The sequence below is a fragment of the Centruroides sculpturatus genome, unplaced genomic scaffold, assembly GCF_000671375.1.
Source record: "Centruroides sculpturatus isolate CEXI.00-Female unplaced genomic scaffold, Cexi_2.0 scaffold1694, whole genome shotgun sequence".
In the NCBI taxonomy this organism is placed as follows: domain Eukaryota; kingdom Metazoa; phylum Arthropoda; class Arachnida; order Scorpiones; family Buthidae; genus Centruroides; species Centruroides sculpturatus.
The window spans coordinates 9,168-33,786 of record NW_019385799.1 but is presented as its reverse complement, the minus strand read 5'-3'; the positions used below and the strand labels follow the sequence as shown (position 1 = coordinate 33,786).

Here is a 24,619-nt window from a genome sequence, read left to right as displayed (position 1 = left end):
AAAATTAATAAGTTTAACAATAGATCATTTTTTAAATTTAAGTTTGAAAATTTAATTACTTTACACTAATGAAATGTGCTTTGTAATCTTAAGTATTTAGTTCTTAAGCAATAAAAATTATTTTCACTAATTTAATCTGCATCTACATTCTAATTATTATATGCAAGTATAAAGAAACCAGAAATTTCTCCATCAAGCATAATGGAATACTTTTAATGAGAAAGGAGAGATTGAAGCTAATAGACTCATTAGATTGTTACTTCCGATTGAATAATAGAACATCACATGGTCACAATGGAAAGATTTTGAAAAAAATTGATTATAAAGTGACCCAATGTGGCCATCATTTTTTAAAGTTTAAATTTAATGAAGTAAGTTTAGAATATGCCATTTGTCAAAATATTTAAAAATGCAACTTAAGGAAAATTCCATCATCAAGCATAAACTAAATGAGTTCACTGATGTCACTGCAATGTAAGTGCGATCACCTATCTGAAATTGATAAAATGTTTATTCTACAGCTAATATTTCTGCAAAATAAGTAACCTATATTTTCTATCAGAACATAAGACGAATATAACTAAAATTTCATCTGGAGTGGACAAAAATTGAGAGTTATAAGGAATTCACACACATGATGGCTTTCATATTAGTAATAACCTCAGAAAGAATTTATATCAAATTCGTCATAAAGATGTACTTATTCAAATTCTTGTTTATAAGTCACATTCTACTTTTATTGTTCAAAAGTTTTGTGGCAAAATTAATAAATTATTACAAATTATTTAGTGATATTTTTATTAATTTCATGTATTAATTTCAAATTTTTCCAGTTTTAATTATTTAACTTTTAAACTTGTATTATATTCAAGTTTATAAACTTTTTAAATATGAATATAATTTAATTCTGCATCAATTTTCTTTAAAACGGTTTCCATACATTCTGCCTTGAATATAGTAAAAAAATAAAACTGTCTAAAATTTTATTTAAAATATTTTTCATATAAATAAATAATCTAAAATGCCTGATTTGTTGATGTATCTAGATCAGAAGTGGGCAACCCACAGCCTGCATTAATATTTTGTGCAGTCCGTGTCACACAAAATATTAATAAATATATCGACTTCCCAACTTAAGAAAGTATGCAATAAAAATTCTATTGTTATTTTCTACACCTTCGTAAAAATGTAGTAAAAGGTAAAACAAGAAATTAGCTAATAGACTCACATCAAAGCTAATTTAAAACTTCCAGTGACTAATATTCAATGAAACATTCCAGATTTATTACATTCATGTCAGTGACAGAAGTCAAATTAATTATATTTATGTTAATTTATACTCATATGTGAATAAATAATTGTGATTTACCACATTTTTTTTCTTTTTTCTTGTGTGTAGCCCAAGTCAATTCAAAAGTTTTAAATGTGGCCCATACATAGAAAAAGATTGCCATCCCTAATCTAGATCAGAAAATTGTGAATGTAATTTCTAATCTCAAACTTCTCAAACTTGTAAAACTTGCATGAATCTAAGTTATACTGTATCAAATGTCTTTTGTGAGATTACATATTCTACTGTTATAAATATTTGATAATATTTTATATTGAAATTTTCAAATTTTGTATTAACTGTAAATGTATACATTCAATGAATAGAAAATATTTTAAAGTCTTTTTTGTTTAATTTATTTGAAAATTTTTCTAATAATCTCTAACTACTTTGTTAATTTATGCAAAATATATTAGTTCAATATACTATTTCAATAAATTGATTAATATGATCTTTCATTTAGATACTAAAATTAAGCTTCAAAATCAACTAAAGATGCTAATAAAGTATCTAAGCAGAACTGCTTTTTTCAAATAAAGTTTAATATAATATCATAGTTAATGTAAATTAATTTATTGATAGAGTACAGTGGTTAACTCAAATCAGTTAGGGGAGAAAAAAAAATTCAGATTTTGAGTTAAAAGTTTTTAGTTATAGAGGATTAGCTAAAAATCAAGATTTTTGCATCAGTTTATCAGTGACTCATAATAAACCATCCACACAGTATTTTCACTGGTCTTATTACATAGAATCATTGTGTCAACATAAAGCTCTCAGTGTTGTACAAAAACTCAAAAATGCTTAACTGAATGGTTAAATAAGCTACCATCCAGAAAATGCTTTCCCAAATGGTTGATCTGTTCATTCCTAAGTAGGAATTTTTTTAAATTGTGATATTTTTCACCTAGAATCAATCTATTTTTTTTTATCACAAACATACAACTCTTTATGATTGTTTTATTTTTAAATTTTTACACAATCAGACGATAATCATTTTTTAAAAATTAATTTATCAAAAAATGAATTTATTTATTACATCAGCTAAGTTAATCAGAGAAATTCATCAGCAATAAAATAAAAAACTTAAAAAACAAGAAAAGTTTGAAAAAAACAAGTTTGAATGGCAGTTATAGTATCTAGGTCAAACACACTCTCTGGAAGCAACCATTCCATCTGCCAAAACACAATGTTTTGTTTTTAGTTGTAAGTGATCCCAATGCTTTATAGAAAGTTTCTGATTAGTTTATTCAATAATTGACATTAATTATTTTATTTAATGAAAAACTAGAATTCTGGAGAGTTTATGAAAATACAATATCAAAATCCCATTCGAGTTAACCAGTTTGAATTTAAATGTAAATTCCTATATTAGACATCAGAAAATGAAAATGACTTTGAGTTATCCCAGTTCAAGTAACCATGTTCCAGTATATATTAAAGTGAATCTCCACAACACAAATGGAAAAACTACTTCAGTGTTTTTTAAAGATAATTATTTTTCAGATCTTCAGAATTATGTCATTGTATGAGATTATATTAATCAAATATGTAACTAATTAATATTTGTTTAAATACTAATACAAATTCATGTATAGTGTGTTTTATAATAAATAGTATAAATTAAAATAAACATGAATTTGCAAGTAGAAACTATTCTGAATATGTTTTCTTTTTCGGTTAAGTATTATATTTGTATTAAAATATTTAGTCAGTTACGATGATTCTGTAGAATATTTTAAAGTATTATATAGATACTATAGCACATGATAATGATATTAAAATACCTTAAATACATCAGAATAATTATTAACTGGAGAAAATTTATCTTTATATGAAATTGTTATTATAGTGTGTGATCACCACAAAATTGAATAAGTTTGTAAAATCTTTATACAATACTTTTTATAAAAATGATGTATAATATTAATAAAGATAAAAATAATTTGCTATATTTTTTAGTAGTTAACAAGAACAAAACATGACCAAAATATTTGAACATGAAACTAGACACCACCAAAAAAAGAAAAAAATGCATTTTACTTTATCAGTGGCGTGCCGTGACATTTGATGATAGGGAAGCTGTGTTTCTGTAAGAAGCTGACATCCAGGGGCAATCAATCAATTGCGCGTCAGTGATGGTCTAGGGTCCATTCGTATCGTTTATTCGATAAACCAGTAAAAACCGTAGACTTTTCTAAATATATTTTTAATATCGCAATTACATTCTGAATTGCTAGCCACGATATAAGGGCTACAATTAAAAATAAAATAATAAAAACTTACTTGGTAAAATAAAATGTGTGGTGGATATACCGATACATACCTGGTACAAAATATTCTTCAATTGTATGAACATACTTTTAAAGAAAATTATAATTAAATATAGCTTTGTAAAGAAACATACATAAAAATATAAAATACTCTTTACTTTTTAAATCTTAAAACAATGCACTTAGTCAAATAGCTCCCTACAAGTGGCTAATGGATGGAATCGAAGACAGTTGCAGAGCACGCATACACACAGACTGCCAAATCCCTAGGGTGCAGATACCGGTCAATGTCAAATACCTCTTTTGTCGCATCACTATTATATCTCACAGGACGCGACAGGGCTGTTGTAAATTTTAAACGTTTCTCACCATAGCTGTAAAAGTCTAAATGTTAAACTTAATAGATTGTCCGTCTTTTGTTTTCTAACTAATTCGTTTTAGGACCAGTTGTTGTCCACGGAAATTTCCAAAATTTACAACTTTTCGGTCACTCTCGTCGAACTGAAAAAATTTCTGTCTTTATTACATCTAATACAGTATTTCAAAGAAATCGGTCCCCACTGTACGCAGCTATAGATTGGTTCGGTTAAGCTTTTGTTTAAGTAATATTCCGCTCTTTCATCAGGGTTTTGTTTATGTCCCCAATTCCCTAATCGCTTAATTATTTAACTACTTCTTAAGTAGAAATAAGTCGAAACCAGTTACTTTGTACTCGAATATTTGTAGTCTCGGGAAAAAAGTGGAAAGACAAATTTTTATGACAAACGGATACATAAATCGTAAATTTAAGGAAAATAAATTCTAGAGCTTTTTCTGTACCTCGTGCATCTCTCTCATTCATTAAATTTAGTTGTAAATGATGCTGTCAAAGTAACAGTTAACTTTTTAACATTATACAAGAATTGTACACGTTTTTTTCCTACATCCCCTTAAAGATGGGATGTACAAAATCGTAATATCACTGTTTTAACATTGAAATCCATGAGTAATATAAGATTGGAGAGCAGAATAAAAATATCAAATATTTTAATGGATTTTTTAAACTCCTATCAACTATACAGAACTATCATAAAAACATACCAGTAAATTCTTATTGGTTGGGTTAAGTTATAAATCTACTCATGATTCACATAATCAGGCAAAGGCGGCCAAATATCTAGCGGGTGGGCGGCTAACAGCCCAGAACCGGTCCTGGATAGAATTGGATGCGATATATGTGTAGCATCCACCCAAGGTTCTAGGCTTCCACTAGCTAAACCATGTGAGGTTGGTGCTCTGTAAAGTGCGTGCATGAATCTGGCTTTTTGGATGCTGACAATACAGCGCTTCCACTCTGCTACTAATATTCAAATATACAATAGCAATCTTATCTTTTTTTTTCACGTGTAGTATAGAAATTTGTAATAAGATACATAATGCAGTTATAATAAAATATTTTGCGATTATTTTCATATAATTAAAATTAATATGTATTTATTTTTTAGAAACTACAAGGAAAGCAGCGCATCCACCGCTTCCAATGACAGCACGCCACTGTATGCTATTATTATTAAAACTATATTTTTATATTTTACATAAATTATATCAATTATATAAACTGCAAATTATGTATAGTACCATAGTAATATACAAAATTCATTCTTACAATGAAAATAAAAAAACTGTTATTAATTACTAAAATATAATTTACATAGAAAAAATACATAACAATTACAAGAAAAAACTTGTACAAAATAAATCACTGATTATGAAGAACATAATTCACATTTATTTCTAATCATATATAATTCATTTTAATATATCTGGTTGACTTTTAAGAAAATTATAAAGTTTGTTTTTTTCCATTTTTTACTCTCAGTCTTGTCAGCATTAAGAATTCCTTTTTAAAAATATCCATTATGGGTTCAGCAAGACCCATAAATGGGCGTACCCAGATAGTGAGAAACAAAGTCCAACAAACCCAGGACAGAACTGCCCATGAAAAATTTCACGAGACTTTTTGCCAACCCAGATTCAATTCCAGGTTCTCCACAGCAGCAGGCTAAAGTGTTTGCTGCCTCAACCACCCAACTATCAACTTATAAAGTTTTAAACAATCTATTTCTATATTAACTTTTGTGGGTACCAATAGTTTTAATATTGCTATTGATAACTTGATAACTGTTTATTTTTTTCTAGAACCCATATTCTATTAATGGGTAAAAAACTCTTTCAGCCAATGCCTTCTTTGCAAGTATAACTTATTTAAATAATGAGTTCTACTATTTTTCTGTTATTGTTTTTAAAATAATTGAAGAATTACACAAATAATAGTTTTATTTATTTACATCAATAATAGTTTTATTTATTTATTTTAGATTCCATTCATTTAACTTTTCATTAGTAACATATTCATTTAAGTGAATTCAGAAAATAACTTATCATTTATAACAGAAATTAATTTTTATAGCATACATTACAGTATCTTCAGCCTTCATCACTCACTTTTTGAGTTCTACGGAATCATTTATATTATAAAACCTAGAAGAAACAGCTTAATACTTTTGTATCATTTTTTAAAAATAAGCTTTACAGAAGTTTCCTATTTGTCAAAAATATAACAAATTCTTAATCCTAAAAGCATTTGTGAAAACCGGGACATATCAAATACTCTAAAATGAAACATCGTCATCCCACATGCTCTTTATTAGCAATCTACATATTTTTTGACAGTATGCTAGTATAAATATTGACTTATATATCAAAGACAAGTTTGTTACATAAGAACATATAAATTATAATTATTAAATAATAATAGTATGAGCATTCTTTATTCTAAACTGCTATATTGCACTAATCAACAATTCAATAATTTTAAAATGATTTTAAATATAATCCACAAAAATCTTTATATAACAGTGTTGTGTCCATTACAATATGCACTACCATTTTTGACCTCCACTGAGGTCTTCTTCAGGTGCTGACTAAGTGGTGNTAAAAGTTTGTTTAATTTAAAAATAATATGTATTATGTAATATGCATATGTATATATGATTTTCAAGCATAGGTGCAGAATGGTGCAATCTTATTGTTCAGATAAACAGGAATTGATGTTTTTCAACAGAAAATATAAGTAATCATTGACTTCTGCATTTGTGAGAAGATAATTCAAGATATACAAATTTTTTCTAATGTAATCCTAATATACCACTCACAACCAAATGTGAAATGGTACTTCGCCAACCAATCAAATTTTGCAAAAAAGGGACGAAAAATTTTAAACTCAACACCTTTGGAAAAACTCTAAAAACATATTTTGTGCTTGTTGGTGACTTTGTATCAAGTAATTTTTCAATTTGAATGACACTATCCTGCAGCGTAGTTGAAATTAATTCAATACATCACCAAACAATCGCCTAAATATCGGGCTATAATATGGCTAATTAAATGATTGGTATAAAGTAATTTGACATTAGAGGTAGATGTTAGGCACCATCTCTTAAGTAAATTAATAATTATAATTAAATAAATTTAGAACCTTCTGGAATAAAAGAACTGGCCCAGGACGGGGCTTGAACCCGCAACCTCCGCTTGCCGTGCAGTGTGCTTGTCAGTTACGCCACCCGGACCCCGAGCGAGTCTTTGCTTCCAGAAGTATATTAGATTAGATATAATGTATGTAACTTAAGAGATGGCACCTAACGTATACCTGTAATGTCAAATTACTTTATACCAATCATTTAATTAGCCATATTATAGCCCGATATTTAGGCGATCGTTTGGTGATGTATTGTATACCACTCGGGCATTGAATTGTTATTATTTATGAAATTAATTCACCAAAAGTAGTCTTGACCTCTCCCTGGATGAGAGGATGAATCCTAAAAGTTTCACTACATTTGTCCAAACTATGTCAAAATGTATAAAGAATAAACTTTCTTCTTCATATATTAGATTATAACAAAAGAATAAAATAAATGCTAGTAGGACAATTAGCAATCTAGCATGAAATATTTTTATTAGATTAGTGTTTTAAATATTTTTCGAATTTAAATAAAAGCAGATAAGATAAAGCCTAAAATAAGTGATATGGATGGATACTACAAGAAATGAATGATAACTTCAAATATTTAATAAAATCAATGACTTTTGGATATGCAGCGATTAAATACTCAAAATCATTGAATTTTTATTTATTATCGCCCTACTCAATAAAATTGTATTTTGTTAAGACTTAAGTTAAAANTGGAAAAGGGGGATACCTAGATCGGCAAAATACACGAATTTCTTCCTACAACTTTGGTTGTTGTTCGGGGTACAGTTAAGGTTTTAACGAAGTTCGAGCGAATATATAATTAGCAATAAAAAGTTGAAATAAAGTGATTAAACAAAAATTATTACAAATATCGTAAATAATAGTTGACAAATGCATATATAAAGATGTTTCTTGAACGGGGGAAATGGTCTTCACAATTTGAAATCAATCGAACACACAGTGCTCGAATGTTCGTATAAACGCACGCCATCTATCATAGGATAAATGTCCTATGCCAGAAACCTTCGCGGGAGTGTATTAAAAAACTTCCCAAAGTTTCATGGAAATCGGATAAACGATGTGGTAATGCATGAAGGACATAAGACAGACACACAGACAGACATACATTCATTTTTATATATATAGATTAATGTTTTCAATCTTAAACAGATCATCTTCAGGTCCAAATACAAGTCTGAAGAAGATCTGTTTAACATTGAAAATGTTAGTTGCTAATAAAAATTTTTACAACTGGAGATACAAAGGTTTTGTGGACATTTTTTTTATTAAACTTATCACTTAAAAACTTGATTAATGAAGCTGGCCATTTAAATTTTTAAAACAATGGTAGAATAACACAAAAAAAATTAAAATACTGAAACTTACAAGTGTAGGTAATATATTAGAGAATTTATATCGACATTTACAAAAGTTTCTAGTCATCCAGTAAGCATCTTCTTTAGATGAACACATTTTTGTAAAAGCAGAAGCAATTGCAATAATATTTTTAGTTTCTTCTTCTTGAAACTATAAAAAGCATTTAAAAATTAGAATAAATTAAATAAACCATAAAAATTAACAAGTATTAGGCTATACAAATGAAGAGTCTTCTTTGTCCTTGTTCACACCTCAGGAAAATAACAGTCTTAAGCAAAATTGGAGGCTATTTTATTGGAGACTACTTTGGGTACCTCGTTATGCAAAACATTAAAAAAATAATAAAATAAAATATGGCAATTTTTATCAAATGTATTTATATTTTTTAATTTTACCATCACTGAAAGTAAGTTTTTTTCTTTTTTTATGTTTTGCATAATGAAGCCTCCAATAAAAGATCAACTCTGTCATAAGATTTATTATTTTCCTGAGGTGTAGACAAGGACAAAAAAAACTTCATTTGTATAGTCTAATATTTGTTAATTTTAACAATTATTTGTCCTGTCAATTTTTATTAAATAAATTATATTTGCATATAATATAATCTATATAACATTATATATAAAAAATTTGACATCATAGGTAAAATTATTTAACTTATTAAATTTATTCTCCCAATTCATTTCTTCATTCCATAGCTGTCTGGATCTCGCAGAAAATTATTTACTATAGTTTTTGAAGAATTGAGTTTCTTAGCAATTTTTACTCCATGTCAATCAAGAGTTTTTAAAGACCAAAATTTGTCTTAGCTCAATATTTGTTAAGTGACTTTATTTTGGCATTGTTAACAAGTGGTTTTAAGTATAACTAATACTTAAAATGTAAACAATGTGGAAAAGTTGAAATTTTCATAAAGGCACATCATATTAAAACATACACAATCTTATATTTTTCTCCAAATAGTAGCAATGTAAATTTAACAAAATCTATTTTATTTAAAAATAAAATTAAACAAGAAACTGTATAAAAGTGTAAAATGTATAATATAAATTAAAAGCAGGTAATCATTGGTTTTATTTTTAAATTATTGTACACTGTTGCCAACCTTATAATTTTTCCATCACCTTATCAAATAGTGATTATAAATTTACTCTTAAATAAAAATAAATATAGAATATTATTATAATTTACCTGTCTTTCTTCATTTAATACAAGTCTTCCTTGTTCCAACAACAACATATATGTCAATACAATTGCTGGTGCTGTATCATCATTTATTTTCTGCATTAAACGTAATGAATGTTCTAAATATTTACACTGTTCTTTTTGCTCATAACTTACAAGTTTATGACTATCTGAATTCCTTGACAGAATGCCTTTAAAAAAGTTTTTAATTTTTTAAATTATAAGGTATAATAATGAAAAGAAAGAAAATATCAAAAATATACTTATGATCTAAATAATATAATGATAATGTGAAANACTGCGCATTGAAAATTATATTTATTACAAAATAGCCAGTTGACCAAATAAGCAAATATACTTTGATACATCTTATTATTCTTAATCTGTAATGGAATTTTCATAAAATGTTATCATTATTATCCTAGAGTTCTGAGATAATAACACAAAATATTTTCCCTAATTCCTCAGAATTCAAATTAACTATATAATGACAAATTATAAATACTAATGGTTAAAACATACAAAATTCAATATAAATAATATAAAAATCATTAAATTTGCCATCTAAAATACTACAAAAACCTTTCAGCAGAAAGGAAATTCTGTTTAATCAATGCAAACATTTTTGACAAAATTTCGAAATTTTGAATATTGTTCATTTCATCACTTTATACATTCCATTCTGTCGTATTCGATTTCCAGTTGCCCGACAACTGTTACTCAAAACAATCAAAAACACTGGCATTAATTAAACATAACAGTTAATTTCTTCACTGACATAAGGTTTTTGTGGTATATAAATTATGTCTTTTCCATAATTATATATTATAAATGATTCATATCCACAAGCTACTACTTAATTCCTTCACTTATTTAATATTTGTTTAGTAAGTAATTTATCAGTTTTAATTCTGTTTGTGTATGATTAGTGGGTCACTAGAAACTAAAACTTTAATTATGATATCATATATATAAATAAGATAAATAATTTTAAATTATAATATCAGAGATCTTTAAAATTAAATAGCCAAACAGCTTGTTATTCTAAACAAGATTAATCAAGCTGATCTGATAGCACACTCCACAAAAGCAAATCAAATATTAATTTTGTTTAAAATAAATTTTATAAATTCTTGGAATCAAGTAGTTGTTCAGAAAAATTTTTCACTGATTATACAGTAAGGGATGTGGTTTATAGACATAAACATTTAAATATTACATTCTGAACTAATGGTTTAGAACATAATATTTAAACGTTAACTCTTTCCGCCCTGTGGGCACTAAGAGGGCCTCTTTAAACAAACCAAATTATGGGTTTGGCCAGGCCCACAATTGGGTGGCCAAGTGGTGAGAGACAGGGCCCAACATATCCAAACTGACCACCACCGAAAAATTCCTGGGGATTTTTCGACCCATTGGGGTGCAAACCCAGGTCCCCAGAGCAGTAAGTGCCACCTAGACCTCTCGGCCATCTGGCCATAACACTTAGGTAATGAAAGGAAAGTAATTGCGCATGCGCATGGAAATTGGCAGACGGAACATAAGCACTTCACCACTATAGTGGAGCATGCTAAAAATTAAATTATGATTGTTTTCATTATAAAATTGTATATTACATTATGAGGCTGTAATCATATCATCTTAATATAATATAATCAATCTCTTAATATATAATATGCACTTATAAACTATTAATATCATAATAAAAACAATGATTTAATTATTAATGTTAGAAATATCCTTTTACCAAGCAATAACTTCCAAACGTATTCTCTGTACATAGAAGGCAGAGAAAACCTAAGACAAAACTGGGCCAACTTAGCCATGTCAATTGGTTTATCTCTTAATAAAATTTCTAATGACTTCTTCTCTTCTACGCCTCTGAATCCGACTTTATCGTAATAATACGATCGAAAATTACGACTGTCATCCGCCATCTTTCTAATTTTCGTCTGCTGCACTTTTAGTGCCCCCTATTAGCATTGAAATCTGAGTTTTAATATAACAACTAATTTAATCAGAAATAGAAAAACATAAATTATTAAAAATCATGAAATTAAAATGTTGATTCATACAAACTATTTCTATAATCTTCACAATCTAAATCATAAAAAGACTAGTACTAATACAATAAATTTTCATTAATTTGAAGTTTAATAATACAAATTTTTGGATAATTTGACTTTCATAGATTGTACTGTCATTCCCCCCATATACAAGTATCAATACATTACTATTACAATACTTGACGACCAGATGGCCGAGCGGTCAAGGTGGCAGCCTACCACTCTGGGGGACCCAGGATCAAATCCAAACAGGTCAAGAAATCCCCAGGAATTTTTCGGGGGTGATCTGTTCGGATATGTCGGCCCCCGTCCCTCACCATCCGGTCGCCCCATCGTGGGCCTGGCCGAAGCTATAATGGGCCTGCTATAAGAGGCCTTCTTAGTGCACACAAGATGAAAAGAGTAAAAATAAAAAAAAAAAAGTATTACAATACTTGCATTAATTCAAAATTTTAAGACCACTGGATAATTTAAACAAAAATAAATTGTACTGCGCATTGAAAATTATATTTATTACAAAATAGCCAGTTGACCAAATAAGCAAATATACTTTGATACATCTTATTATTCTTAATCTGTAATGGAATTTTCATAAAATGTTATCATTATTATCCTAGAGTTCTGAGATAATAACACAAAATATTTTCCCTAATTCCTCAGAATTCAAATTAACTATATAATGACAAATTATAAATACTAATGGTTAAAACATACAAAATTCAATATAAATAATATAAAAATCATTAAATTTGCCATCTAAAATACTACAAAAACCTTTCAGCAGAAAGGAAATTCTGTTTAATCAATGCAAACATTTTTGACAAAATTTCGAAATTTTGAATATTGTTCATTTCATCACTTTATACATTCCATTCTGTCGTATTCGATTTCCAGTTGCCCGACAACTGTTACTCAAAACAATCAAAAACACTGGCATTAATTAAACATAACAGTTAATTTCTTCACTGACATAAGGTTTTTGTGGTATATAAATTATGTCTTTTCCATAATTATATATTATAAATGATTCATATCCACAAGCTACTACTTAATTCCTTCACTTATTTAATATTTGTTTAGTAAGTAATTTATCAGTTTTAATTCTGTTTGTGTATGATTAGTGGGTCACTAGAAACTAAAACTTTAATTATGATATCATATATATAAATAAGATAAATAATTTTAAATTATAATATCAGAGATCTTTAAAATTAAATAGCCAAACAGCTTGTTATTCTAAACAAGATTAATCAAGCTGATCTGATAGCACACTCCACAAAAGCAAATCAAATATTAATTTTGTTTAAAATAAATTTTATAAATTCTTGGAATCAAGTAGTTGTTCAGAAAAATTTTTCACTGATTATACAGTAAGGGATGTGGTTTATAGACATAAACATTTAAATATTACATTCTGAACTAATGGTTTAGAACATAATATTTAAACGTTAACTCTTTCCGCCCTGTGGGCACTAAGAGGGCCTCTTTAAACAAACCAAATTATGGGTTTGGCCAGGCCCACAATTGGGTGGCCAAGTGGTGAGAGACAGGGCCCAACATATCCAAACTGACCACCACCGAAAAATTCCTGGGGATTTTTCGACCCATTGGGGTGCAAACCCAGGTCCCCAGAGCAGTAAGTGCCACCTAGACCTCTCGGCCATCTGACCATAACACTTAGGTAATGAAAGGAAAGTAATTGCGCATGCGCATGGAAATTGGCAGACGGAACATAAGCACTTCACCACTATAGTGGAGCATGCTAAAAATTAAATTATGATTGTTTTCATTATAAAATTGTATATTACATTATGAGGCTGTAATCATATCATCTTAATATAATATAATCAATCTCTTAATATATAATATGCACTTATAAACNTGGTGAGGGACGGGGCCCGACATATCCGAACGGACCACCCCCCGAAAAATGCCTGGGGATTTTTCGACTAGTTCGGATTCGAGCCCGGGTCTCACAGAGCGGTGGGCTGCCGCCTTGACCGCTCGGCCATCCGGCCTACCCCGTGGGTACTAAGAGGGCCTCTTTTAGCAAGCTTATAGTGTTTTTAATCGAAAGATCCGAGGGCTCGGACCTCATATATTTAATTACTTAATTATTTTTAAAAACTATTGATTATCTGAAATTAAGAATGTTTCATTATATTTATTTTCTTCGGCCAATTTTGCCGCTTCTAGAAATTTACCACCCTGGTCCACCTTGCCCATCCTGTATCGGCTCCTACGTATACGAAAATCTGACACGTGGGCGATTTGCCGAGAGATGTACCTCCTGGGAGGACTTTCTATGGAAAACTGGTCCCTATTTACGTGTTACAAACGTGAAAACACCTGGAAAACTCCACGTGACTAACCCATTGACGATGCGCGAATCCCTCATCAACTACTAGTTTTATCCACTCGGCCACGTGGAGACCATCTATTTAAACATGAATACATTCTGATATATCATAAAGATGCGATATAATACAAAATAGTACAGTTTTTATACATTAGAAATAACTCACAAGTTTACAAAGATGAAAGCTTTGTTTCCACCATGGCTACTATTGTAAAATTAAAAATGCTATTGTAACGTATAATTCAAGAACGAATAAAAAATTTGTTTTTTTGGAACTCTTTCTAAACCGTGGATATTGACGGGATTCTATACCAACCATATGGAAACTATATGATTCTATTGTGGGCAATGATTAATTATATATATCGTGACCCACAATAGGCAGCCCCATATCCACTGTTTGGCTGCCAAAACAACAAAAAAAAATTTGAGATTCCTACCCAAAACTTGAACAGGTTTTCCCTAGATTCTTCGGTCCCACGGTCTTCTCCATAAATAAAATGGAGAACCATAATAGTAAGACAGTTGAATGGCCAATGTAGTTAAGGCTAGTGCTGACAAAAACCAGAAATTCTTGAAATCTGTTAACCGATTTTAATTCAGTAGAATTATCGCATTTTATTAATATTAAGAAAGCACTAAAGAAAATATTAATCAATATTCACGACATGTATTATTCTCGTCAAAAAGAGGTCAGTGTTTCTTCAATATTGGTAAATGTTGTAGTCTAAGTATTTAATACATATAGCATTTGAAAACTTTTAAACATGGCGTCATCAGTGCCGTAACTAGGGCGGTGCCAGCGGTGCCCAGGCACAGGGCGCAGAAATGATCTGGACCAAGTTTTGTGTCATAGTTTTAGGGCGTAGTTACAGAAGCTCGCACCAGGCACATAAAAGGCTAGTTACGCCCCCACACCGGTGTGACGTGGCTTTTTAATCTTTATTATATACGCGTCAGATTCTGAAATTATAATAAAAAAAATTCAAAATTCTTCATTAAATTCCCGCTTTTTTAACGCGTAACAAACGAATTCAACAATTGATGTTGTTGTTGTTGCGTAGTTTTGCTCTTGGACGAAGAGTGCGATTTGGAAAGCGATTCGAAGATGTTTTTTGATGGTAGAGAGTATCGACCCCTGCCCCATCCTCCTGGGTAAGAGATTTTTTACATTTCATTACTATTTATTGAATAAGAAATTAATTTTAGCAATTAAAGGCTTTAAAGAAAAACTTTCATCTACAATATATAATTAGGCCTAATTAGATTAAATGTAAAGATTGAGACTTTACAATTTTTGTGTCTTCCTGTGTTGCTGTATTGCAATAGAGGGCTTTATAAGGCACAGTTAGGGGCCTGGTGTTAAGAAGATAATTTAGGGCTTTTCAATTTACTGTTGTTTAAACGAGTAATCGGGCCTCTTTTATATCACGGATTAGGTCGTTAATATGACGAAATTTACTAAAATTTTAAACCCAACTTCGTTTCAATATGTCAATTATAATATTCAATATGGCTTTTTTTAAAATAACAGAAAAATATTTAGACTAGTCGATTTATAAAAGGCCATTTCCTTCTGTCGAATAAACTTAAAAGCACGGGGATCTAATGTAGTTTGAGAGTAGAATTAAATAGTTATTGTATTGTGAATTTTCTCTTTGCATATTTAGGGAGGGATTGGATGTGGATGTGCGAAGATTCGTCAGTCCACAAAATTTGGATTATGTTAAGTTTCGAGGCAGAAAGTTGAAGAAAGGCCTCTCGAAGCAGTACGAACCCTCGACCGGTGCTTTCGAAGGTTTGGACGTTTTTGAAAATAACATCAAGCCTGCTTATAGAAAAGCTGTGATGAAGGTTCGACCAATCTGTCAGACGGCCTGCCAACGTTTTAACAGGTAAATTACATTACTGTTTGTATGTAATAAACTTGTGTATATTATATGTACGAGCTGTTTAACGAGGGGTTATTCTGAGAAATACGAGGAATCATCGTTTTAATTTTTCGATAAATAGTAATAAGTTTAATAGTTTCTTGCCCTGATGGGAAATTAAAGAAAATGTTTTCCAAGTGTTACCATTTATAAATATTCATCGTAATTCAATTCCAAAATTATATATTTATTGTATTTCTTTCCTTGTTTAGTGAGAGATTGGTCGAAGATGTGGAGGATGAAGGAGTGAACAATAGAGAGAGCGTGATTCCTCCACGAAGCACCAAAGAGAACGAAGACCCGGCAGAGCACGAAGATTGCGTGCAAGATAATCCTGGCCATTCCAGGGATAGAAATACATTGAAGAAAGTCGGGTCGTTCTTTAAGAGCATGTGGAAACCCGTTAAGAGGTAAGATTTTGTACGATTTAGCCTCTGAAATTGGCAATAAATCGAGTGTGGCGCTAAGCCCAAGTATCGATTACGCCAAAAATTTTTATAGCATTAAGATTTGAGTTGGAAATGTTTGCGAATCGCATAACTTTCCCGTATTGTTCGGCGCTGTATCGGCCTATTCGTCCGTGTCATTACTGATTGGATGAAAAGTTGAATTCAAAACGTCACCGAACCAATGAATTAGTAGAAAATTTCATAATCCAACTTTCGTTCTTTGTAGGCCAACATTTACAGCCCATCGATACAGCGCCGCAATATGTTTTAATGGAATTCAAATGGAGTTATACGTTTTCCATGAATAATTATACTTCTTTTTCTACATTTAGATCCGTGCAGAAGGTGTGTAAAATGGCCAGAAGTGGAGAATGCGAGTACGTTCGGTTCGAGTAAGGATCTCTTTGCTTCCATCTGTCAAATTCGACAATAAGATCTGCTCTGTGATTTGCTGGATCTGGGCCGAGTTGGCTAATTGTAAGTGTGTATGGCAACTTTATTGTATTCTACACCAAACACTTGGGAGATTTTACGGTCTGGGTTTATAAATTGACACAATATCTAACCGCGATTTCATAATAACCCGCAATTAATGGCCGGACAACAGAAAAAATGGAAATATTTATGTACGGTATTAGCGTGGAAATGTATTATATTTTGATGCGATCGATTTCGATGCGATTACAGAAAAGCCACGTTTTTAGGGTATCGGGCATACATAGCCTGTATATTCCTGTCCAAGTACTCACAATAATACATCCTGGGTATAAGTTGCTGGTCTCTTGACACAGCGAAAGCAATGGTATAAATGAACGTAGAAATTAAATTATCCAGTAATCTTACGTGATTACGCGGACGGGAACATGTTAAAATAATGGAATTGACAATGACATATTTGATACATACATGACACGTGGCAGTATGCAATTAATTGCGATAAGCAATATCATTTGGCACGTAACTTTATTTCCATTTTAGAAGGAAATAATATTCTTAATTTTGTTTTCATTTAAAAATATTCAAAAAATAACAAAAAGAAATGATAAAGTTTAAAAGTTAATAAATAAAATCTAAACAGCTCCTAAAAATTGCAAAAATAATTTTCAATTTATAAGTAAAAATTAAAATATTGGTTTTTCATTTACTTTTAGATATGGTTTTTTTCTGAAAATCATCGATGACTTGAATCTTTCTGCTGATTTTGACATCCCGATTGCGTCAATACCAATTTCGATTATGACTTCCCAATTTTGACTTTGTCCCTGCTGTGTCTCATTATTATTGTCTTTTAGTGAATTATCATTTTTCCAAATTGGTCTACACGAATTTGGACTCTCGATTTCTGTCTACCTCACGAATTTGGACTCTCCTGAATTACGTCTACCTCGAATTTGACTCCTGAATCGCGTCTACACTCGAATTTGGATTCTTCCGGCTTTTGTTTGTGCTTAAATTTCATTTTCAATTCGTGTCATCCCTGGAACTTGGACTCTCCGGAATTGTGTTTTTACTGGAATTCGAATTTTCTCAAATTGTGTCCATTGTTTGTGACGTCGTCTAAATTGAATGAAAGTCCGATAAACGTGAAAAACACGAAAAGACAAAGTTTTGATACACAAAACAGAAGAAATCTTTCCTAAATTCTTTGCGAAGAACGAAAGTTTGCAGATAAAAATTGCGTTAAACGAAACGCTTTACGAAACTGTAAGTGGAATTACATTACATTAATAGGAAATTACAAACTTGAATAAATGTCGTTAAGTATTGTTTGTCGCTTTCAGGATGGTGAAGTTTTATGATGAAAATGCATTTGGAGAAGTCAAAAAACCTGAGACAGTTGCGGAATAATTTGATTCAATTAAAGTCATAGAAGAAGACATTCTCTGCAATACATTGGTTTTGGTTCTGTTCTAGAACTTGTAAATTTTCGTACGAAAATAGTTTGTTGAATGATATAAATGTAATTATAAAGAATTGTCTCTGTAATAAAGCCTTTGATTTGATTTGGCATCAAATTATTTCCATGTCACATAAAATTATTACCTTTTAAATTGTTCCAAACTGTTTTCAACCGGATATTACGGTAATAAACCAAGATATAACTCTTCGACTTAACCATTGATTTACATCACGCTATAGAAGAAACCACTGAATTGATGGCACTGCATCTGCTAATGTGTACTGTACATATCGTCCACTTTTAATTGGAATCAATGGAAACGTTTGGCTTTGTTCGGTGCTGCCGTTAGAGCCGGGCAACAGGCCCAGTGCCTAAAGGTCCTTCAGGAGTTTAGTTTTTGATTTTTTAAGCTTTTCGCGGTAATATGACGTAGTGCTCCACAGGAAATGCATTAAACCATAGTAGCTTCCTTGTATCACGTTTAGGCATTTATAGCGTAAAAAAATTCTTGTATTCAAAGATTTCGGATGGAGAAAATGAGAACGTCTATTTGATTACGAAGAAACGGATACGCGTACAAATAATCCCGAAACAAAGTTCCATAGGAATTATTGTTTTTAGTAACAATATATCAAGGAATAATCTGCATTTTTTGAAAAGCAAAGTGCCATTTTTGGTTGCCTTCGCAACATTTCTATATTAATTAATTAAAGACGAGGACAACCTTATGAATTACTTATGGATTTAGATTTAGCATCGAAGAACCAATGTAATCTGGATATAAAGGTGACGATTTATACGACGAAATTGAAATATTTCGTGTCTACGCTACGTTGATATAGGCTAACCAATGAGATTCTATTACAGTGTTTGAATACGCTGTGCAAACGGCAGGTTCCTTCCCGAATTTATTGTCCATACAACACAAATATGCGAAACATTAGATTTTGACGACGTAGTTGAGAATTTGGCACTGGCTCCGTTAATCAAAAACAGGAGCAACTGGAATAACAGGGCTAACGAGAAGTGTATCTTAGACAATGTGATTATTGCTTTAAAATGAGTGCACCTGACTTTGCTTGCAATAACAAAATTAACGTATGTTTATAGTTATAAATTCAAACACTTTTGGTAAGAAAGATTTGCCACAACTTCACAAATGTTCAGCTGATTTTGTATTGAATTAAGCATATAAAAACTTGGAGGAAACTAACGAATTTTAGCACGACTTTCATGGTGACATTAAGCATCATTTAATTAATATTGAAGTTGCCGACTAAATAGTTATTCGGCGGGTGTGATTCATCAGATCCACGTTACAATGCACGCTTTGTTTTATAATTATGTATATAGAATCATTTCTAGAAATTGCCATAAAATAATCATCTCTCCCGATATTACGGTATAAATATCAAGTTCTTGTTGTATTTGCTCCAAGTGTTTGCTTTAATTTCGTTTTATATTCCCGTGTACGGTCTTGGTTAACGCAAAATGTTTATATTTACATGTTTGTATTTCGTGCTGCGATCACGTCAGCATTTGTCGAACCGTCCCTATTCTAACCCCTATCCGCACACCGGTGTGACGTGGCTTTTTAATCGTTATTATACACGCGTCAGATTCTGAAATTATAGTAGAAAAAAATCCAAAATTGTTCATTAAATTCTTTTTTTTTTCTTTGGTTTAACGCGTAACAAACGAATTCAACAATTGAAGTTGCTGTTGTTGCGTAGTTTTGCTCTTGTTAATAGGAAGAGTGCGATTTGGAAAGCGATTCGATGATGTTTTTTGATGGTGGAGACTATCGACCCCTGCCCCATCCTTCGGGGTAAGAGATTTTTTTACATTTCATTACTATTTATTCGGATAAAAAATTCGTTTTACCAATTAAAGGCTTTAAAGAAAAACTTACATCTACAATATATAATTAGGCCTAATTAGATTAAATGTAAAGATTGTGACTTTACGATTTTTGTGTCTTCCTGTATTGCTGTCCGCAACAGAGGCACAGTTCAGGGCCTGGTGTTAAGAAGATAATTTAGGGCTTTTCAATTTACTGTTGTTTAAACGCCTCTTTTATATCATTGATTAGATCTAACTCTGGTACTGAAGGGTCGTTAATATGACGAAATTTACTAAAATTTTAAACAGAACTTCGTTTAATAAATATATTTAATATGTCTTTTTTGAAAATAACAGAAAAAGATTTAGACTAGTCGATTTATAAAAGGCCCTTCCCCTTGTCGAATAAACTTAAAAGCACGGAAATCTAATGTAGTTTGAGAGTATAATTAAATAGTTATTGTGTTGTAAATTTTCTCTTTGCATATTTAGGGAGGGATTGGATGTGGACGTGCGAAGATTCGTCAGTCCACACAATTTGGATGATTTTAAATTTCGAGGCAGCAAGATGAAGAAAGGCCTCTCGAAGCAGTTCGAACCCTCGACCGGTGCTTTCGAAGGTTTGGGCGTGTTTGAAAATAACATCAAGCCGGCTTATAGACAAGCTGTGATGAAGGTTCGACCAATCTGTCAGACGGCCTGCCAACGTTTTAACAGGTAAATTACATTACTGTTTGTATGTAATAAACTTGTGTATATTATATGTACGAGCTGTTTAACGAGGGGTTATTCTGAGAAATACGAGGAATCATCGTTTTAATTTTTCGATAAATAGTAATAAGTTTAATAGTTTCTTGCCCTGATGGGAAATTAAAGAAAATGTTTTCCAAGTGTTACCATTTATAAATATTCATCGTAATTCAATTCCAAAATTATATATTTATTGTATTTCTTTCCTTGTTTAGTGAGAGATTGGTCGAAGATGTGGAGGATGAAGGAGTGAACAATAGAGAGAGCGTGATTCCTCCACGAAGCACCAAAGAGAACGAAGACCCGGCAGAGCACGAAGATTGCGTGCAAGATAATCCTGGCCATTCCAGGGATAGAAATACATTGAAGAAAGTCGGGTCGTTCTTTAAGAGCATGTGGAAACCCGTTAAGAGGTAAGATTTTGTACGATTTAGCCTCTGAAATTGGCAATAAATCGAGTGTGGCGCTAAGCCCAAGTATCGATTACGCCAAAAATTTTTATAGCATTAAGATTTGAGTTGGAAATGTTTGCGAATCGCATAACTTTCCCGTATTGTTCGGCGCTGTATCGGCCTATTCGTCCGTGTCATTACTGATTGGATGAAAAGTTGAATTCAAAACGTCACCGAACCAATGAATTAGTAGAAAATTTCATAATCCAACTTTCGTTCTTTGTAGGCCAACATTTACAGCCCATCGATACAGCGCCGCAATATGTTTTAATGGAATTCAAATGGAGTTATACGTTTTCCATGAATAATTATACTTCTTTTTCTACATTTAGATCCGTGCAGAAGGTGTGTAAAATGGCCAGAAGTGGAGAATGCGAGTACGTTCGGTTCGAGTAAGGATCTCTTTGCTTCCATCTGTCAAATTCGACAATAAGATCTGCTCTGTGATTTGCTGGATCTGGGCCGAGTTGGCTAATTGTAAGTGTGTATGGCAACTTTATTGTATTCTACACCAAACACTTGGGAGATTTTACGGTCTGGGTTTATAAATTGACACAATATCTAACCGCGATTTCATAATAACCCGCAATTAATGGCCGGACAACAGAAAAAATGGAAATATTTATGTACGGTATTAGCGTGGAAATGTATTATATTTTGATGCGATCGATTTCGATGCGATTACAGAAAAGCCACGTTTTTAGGGTATCGGGCATACATAGCCTGTATATTCCTGTCCAAGTACTCACAATAATACATCCTGGCTATAAGTTGCTGGTCTCTTGACACAGCGAAAGCAATGGTATAAATGAACGTAGAAATTAAATTATCCAGTAATCTTACGTGATTACGCGGACGGGAACATGTTAAAATAATGGAATTGACAATGACATATTTGATACATACATGACACGTGGCAGTATGCAATTAATTGCGGTAAGCAATATCATTTGGCACGTAACTTTATTTCCATTTTAGAAGGAAATAATATTCTTAATTTTGTTTTCATTTAAAAATATTCAAAAAATAACAAAAAGAAATGATAAAGTTTAAAAATTAATAAATAAAATCTAAAAAGCTCCTAAAAATTGCAAAAATAATTTTCAATTTATAAGTAAAAATTAAAATATTGGTTTTTCATTCACTTTTAGATATGGTTTTTTTTGCAAACCATCGATGACTTCTCCTGATTTTGACATCCCGATTGCGTCAATGCCAAGTTCGATTATGACTTCCCAATTTTGACTTTATCCCGGCTGTGTCTCCTTATTATTGTCTTTTAGTCAATTATCATTTACCCGAATTGGTCTACACGAATTTGGACTCTCGATTTATGTCTACTTCACGAATCTGGACTTTCCCGAATTACGTCTACCCCGAATTTGACTCCTCAATTGTGCCTGTACTCGAATTGGACTCTCCCGAATTATGTCAACCCCGGATTTGACTCATGAATGGTGTCTGCACTCGAATATGGACTCTCCCGAATTACGTCTACCCCTAATTTGATTCATGAATGGTGTCTAAACTCGAATTTGGACTCACCCGAATTACGTCTATCTCGAATTTGACTTCAGAATCCTGTCTATATTGGAATTTGGACTCTTCCGGCTTGTGTCTGTGCTCAAATTTGACTCCCAATTTTTGTCATCCCTGGAACTTGGACTCTCCGGAATTGTGTTTTAATTTGTTATTGGAACGACACGCTCAACAAATTGATATTTGTTATTCAGACACTAGTAAAAGGATTAATTGCAAAACAAATTTTTTATACATAAAACGTTTGATAAATTAATTGATTATTAATATATTAATTAATAATTTTAATCTCAATTATAAATTGTTGTATATTTATATTTGTAAAACATTAATAGTAATTGTTACGGCCTAATTAAGGCATCCAAGCGATAGTCGAGAGCTCTCGCACACATTAAAATATGTGTTTGGACCTATATAAATGTTATTAAAAGTCTGTTTAAAAATGCCTCGATAAAGAATAAAACTTATGTAATTTGTAAAAACATAATGTTTGCAAAAATAAAACAGTTTCTGCAGATCTAATCTTTTTCTGTTCTTTTGTAAGCGCATTCCTTTTAAGAAAGGATAATTTTAGAGAAACAGTTAAAGTGGCAAAGGCACACTTGCCACTCCGAGGGTTTTATTTATTTATTTTTTCACTCGCTCCTCTGGGCACTAAGAGGGCCTCTTTATTTAGCAAGCCTGTTGCGGGTTAAGCCAGGCCACGTCAGGCGTTGATCAACGACGACCCATAAATACTCGAGGTTCGGGGGTGTTGCTAATACTGTTATTGTAAACTAGCAGATGTGCCCGGCGTTGCTCGGAAAAAAAGTAACGATAGCAAAGATTAAGGTTAGTAGATTATAGCCGATCTTACCCGTTTTCACCGAGTGCAACAATTAGGTTTCGATACTAAGTATAAAATTTTTAGCTATCTGCTTACCACACTGGGATAACGATAATTAAGGTTGGCAGCAACCACTAACCGCTAAGTGATTAATAACAAACGTTTTCGTAGCCCCTTCTGGGTTCTTTTTCAGGTATACTAAATTCGAAAAATATGCTGGATCTTCCCAAATCTTATAAATATAAAATCGAACATTAAGACGAAGAGTTCGAATAAAGCCAACTCCCCGTGTAAACTTTATATACGATGAAACGCTAAATATCGTTGAGAAGGGTCTAAAAATATGTTCGATTTCTTGCATAAATGCAGAAAAGACATTTAAAATAGAATAGTAGAAGCCTTATTCTTCACGGTGGCGAAAAAACAAGAGTAATAAAGACAAAGGAAATCGGAAATTACAACTTACGTTCGGCAGAACGTCGGAAAAAGCTGTTAGAAGTAGCAAATTTCCGGAACCCGTAGCTCTGGAAGAACACTCGATCCGGAAAAGAAGAAACGCCGTTGGAGACAGCTCGACGAAACGAATCAGAAAATGTATTTATATGTAGAAGAATAGAGAAAACTCTCGAAGAAAAACTTTGCGAAACGAACAACTGAGGTCTTGGATGACTGCTCAATCGACACTTTTGTCCTTCTGTTGTTCTTGCACTGCAAAAAACTGTTTGTGTCGATTGGAACCGAAGAACAATTTTCAGTTGCACATCAAAAGTCGAAAAGTGCAAACATTATTTCCGGACTCTCCAACATTCTTTATTTTTTCCATCATTTA

General features: G+C 31.5%; 3 protein-coding genes across 6 annotated transcripts in view; 2 read left to right on the top strand and 1 right to left on the bottom strand.

The window, feature by feature from the left end:
- Nucleotides 1-11,644, bottom strand: part of LOC111642195 (TBC1 domain family member 7-like) — a 46,722-nt gene extending 35,078 nt beyond the window's left edge. The window contains exons 1-3 of the mRNA XM_023388495.1: nt 11,424-11,644; nt 9,683-9,867; nt 8,501-8,641 (exon numbers count right to left, since the gene is read on the bottom strand). Coding sequence (XP_023244263.1) covers nt 8,501-8,641; nt 9,683-9,867; nt 11,424-11,613 — 516 coding nt within the window. The 5' untranslated portion in view covers nt 11,614-11,644. The remainder of the gene's footprint in view (nt 1-8,500; nt 8,642-9,682; nt 9,868-11,423) is intronic.
- Nucleotides 11,645-15,128: 3,484 nt separating this feature from the next.
- On the top strand, nt 15,129-18,427 carry LOC111642197. 3 transcript variants are annotated; one of them, XR_002759522.1, is made up of 7 exons: nt 15,129-15,256; nt 15,772-15,784; nt 15,824-15,996; nt 16,245-16,442; nt 16,814-16,958; nt 17,633-18,185; nt 18,263-18,427. XR_002759522.1 is itself a non-coding variant. In XM_023388497.1 (4 exons), the coding sequence occupies exons 1-4, from the start codon at nt 15,210-15,212 to the stop codon at nt 16,875-16,877; spliced, it is 534 nt and encodes a 177-aa protein (XP_023244265.1). In that variant the 5' UTR covers nt 15,129-15,209; the 3' UTR covers nt 16,878-17,399. The 3 variants fall into 3 exon arrangements, 1 of the variants encoding a protein (XP_023244265.1); XR_002759521.1 differs by having other exon boundaries at nt 15,772-15,996; XM_023388497.1 differs by lacking the exons at nt 17,633-18,185; nt 18,263-18,427 and having other exon boundaries at nt 15,772-15,996; nt 16,814-17,399.
- Nucleotides 18,428-20,111: 1,684 nt separating this feature from the next.
- LOC111642196 lies at nt 20,112-23,518 on the top strand. 2 transcript variants are annotated; one of them, XR_002759520.1, is made up of 5 exons: nt 20,112-20,209; nt 20,716-20,940; nt 21,189-21,386; nt 21,758-21,902; nt 22,577-23,518. XR_002759520.1 is itself a non-coding variant. In XM_023388496.1 (4 exons), exons 1-4 carry the CDS (start codon nt 20,160-20,162, stop codon nt 21,819-21,821), a joined length of 537 nt encoding a protein of 178 aa, XP_023244264.1. In that variant the 5' UTR covers nt 20,112-20,159; the 3' UTR covers nt 21,822-22,165. The 2 variants fall into 2 exon arrangements, 1 of the variants encoding a protein (XP_023244264.1); XM_023388496.1 differs by lacking the exon at nt 22,577-23,518 and having other exon boundaries at nt 21,758-22,165.
- Nucleotides 23,519-24,619: the final 1,101 nt, after the last annotated feature.

What these genes read in the sequence shown, in the direction of transcription:
- LOC111642196 (XM_023388496.1), top strand. Translation starts at nt 20,160, where the DNA reads ATGATGTTTTTTGATGGTGGAGACTATCGACCCCTGCCCCATCCTTCG. An exon ending in GCCTGCCAACGTTTTAACAG is followed by an intron (nt 20,941 to 21,188) that starts GTAAATTACATT and finishes TTCCTTGTTTAG; the next exon opens with TGAGAGATTGGTCGAAGATG. An exon ending in ATGTGGAAACCCGTTAAGAG is followed by an intron (nt 21,387 to 21,757) that starts GTAAGATTTTGT and finishes TTCTACATTTAG; the next exon opens with ATCCGTGCAGAAGGTGTGTA.
- LOC111642197 (XM_023388497.1), top strand. Translation starts at nt 15,210, where the DNA reads ATGTTTTTTGATGGTAGAGAGTATCGACCCCTGCCCCATCCTCCTGG. An exon ending in GCCTGCCAACGTTTTAACAG is followed by an intron (nt 15,997 to 16,244) that starts GTAAATTACATT and finishes TTCCTTGTTTAG; the next exon opens with TGAGAGATTGGTCGAAGATG. An exon ending in ATGTGGAAACCCGTTAAGAG is followed by an intron (nt 16,443 to 16,813) that starts GTAAGATTTTGT and finishes TTCTACATTTAG; the next exon opens with ATCCGTGCAGAAGGTGTGTA.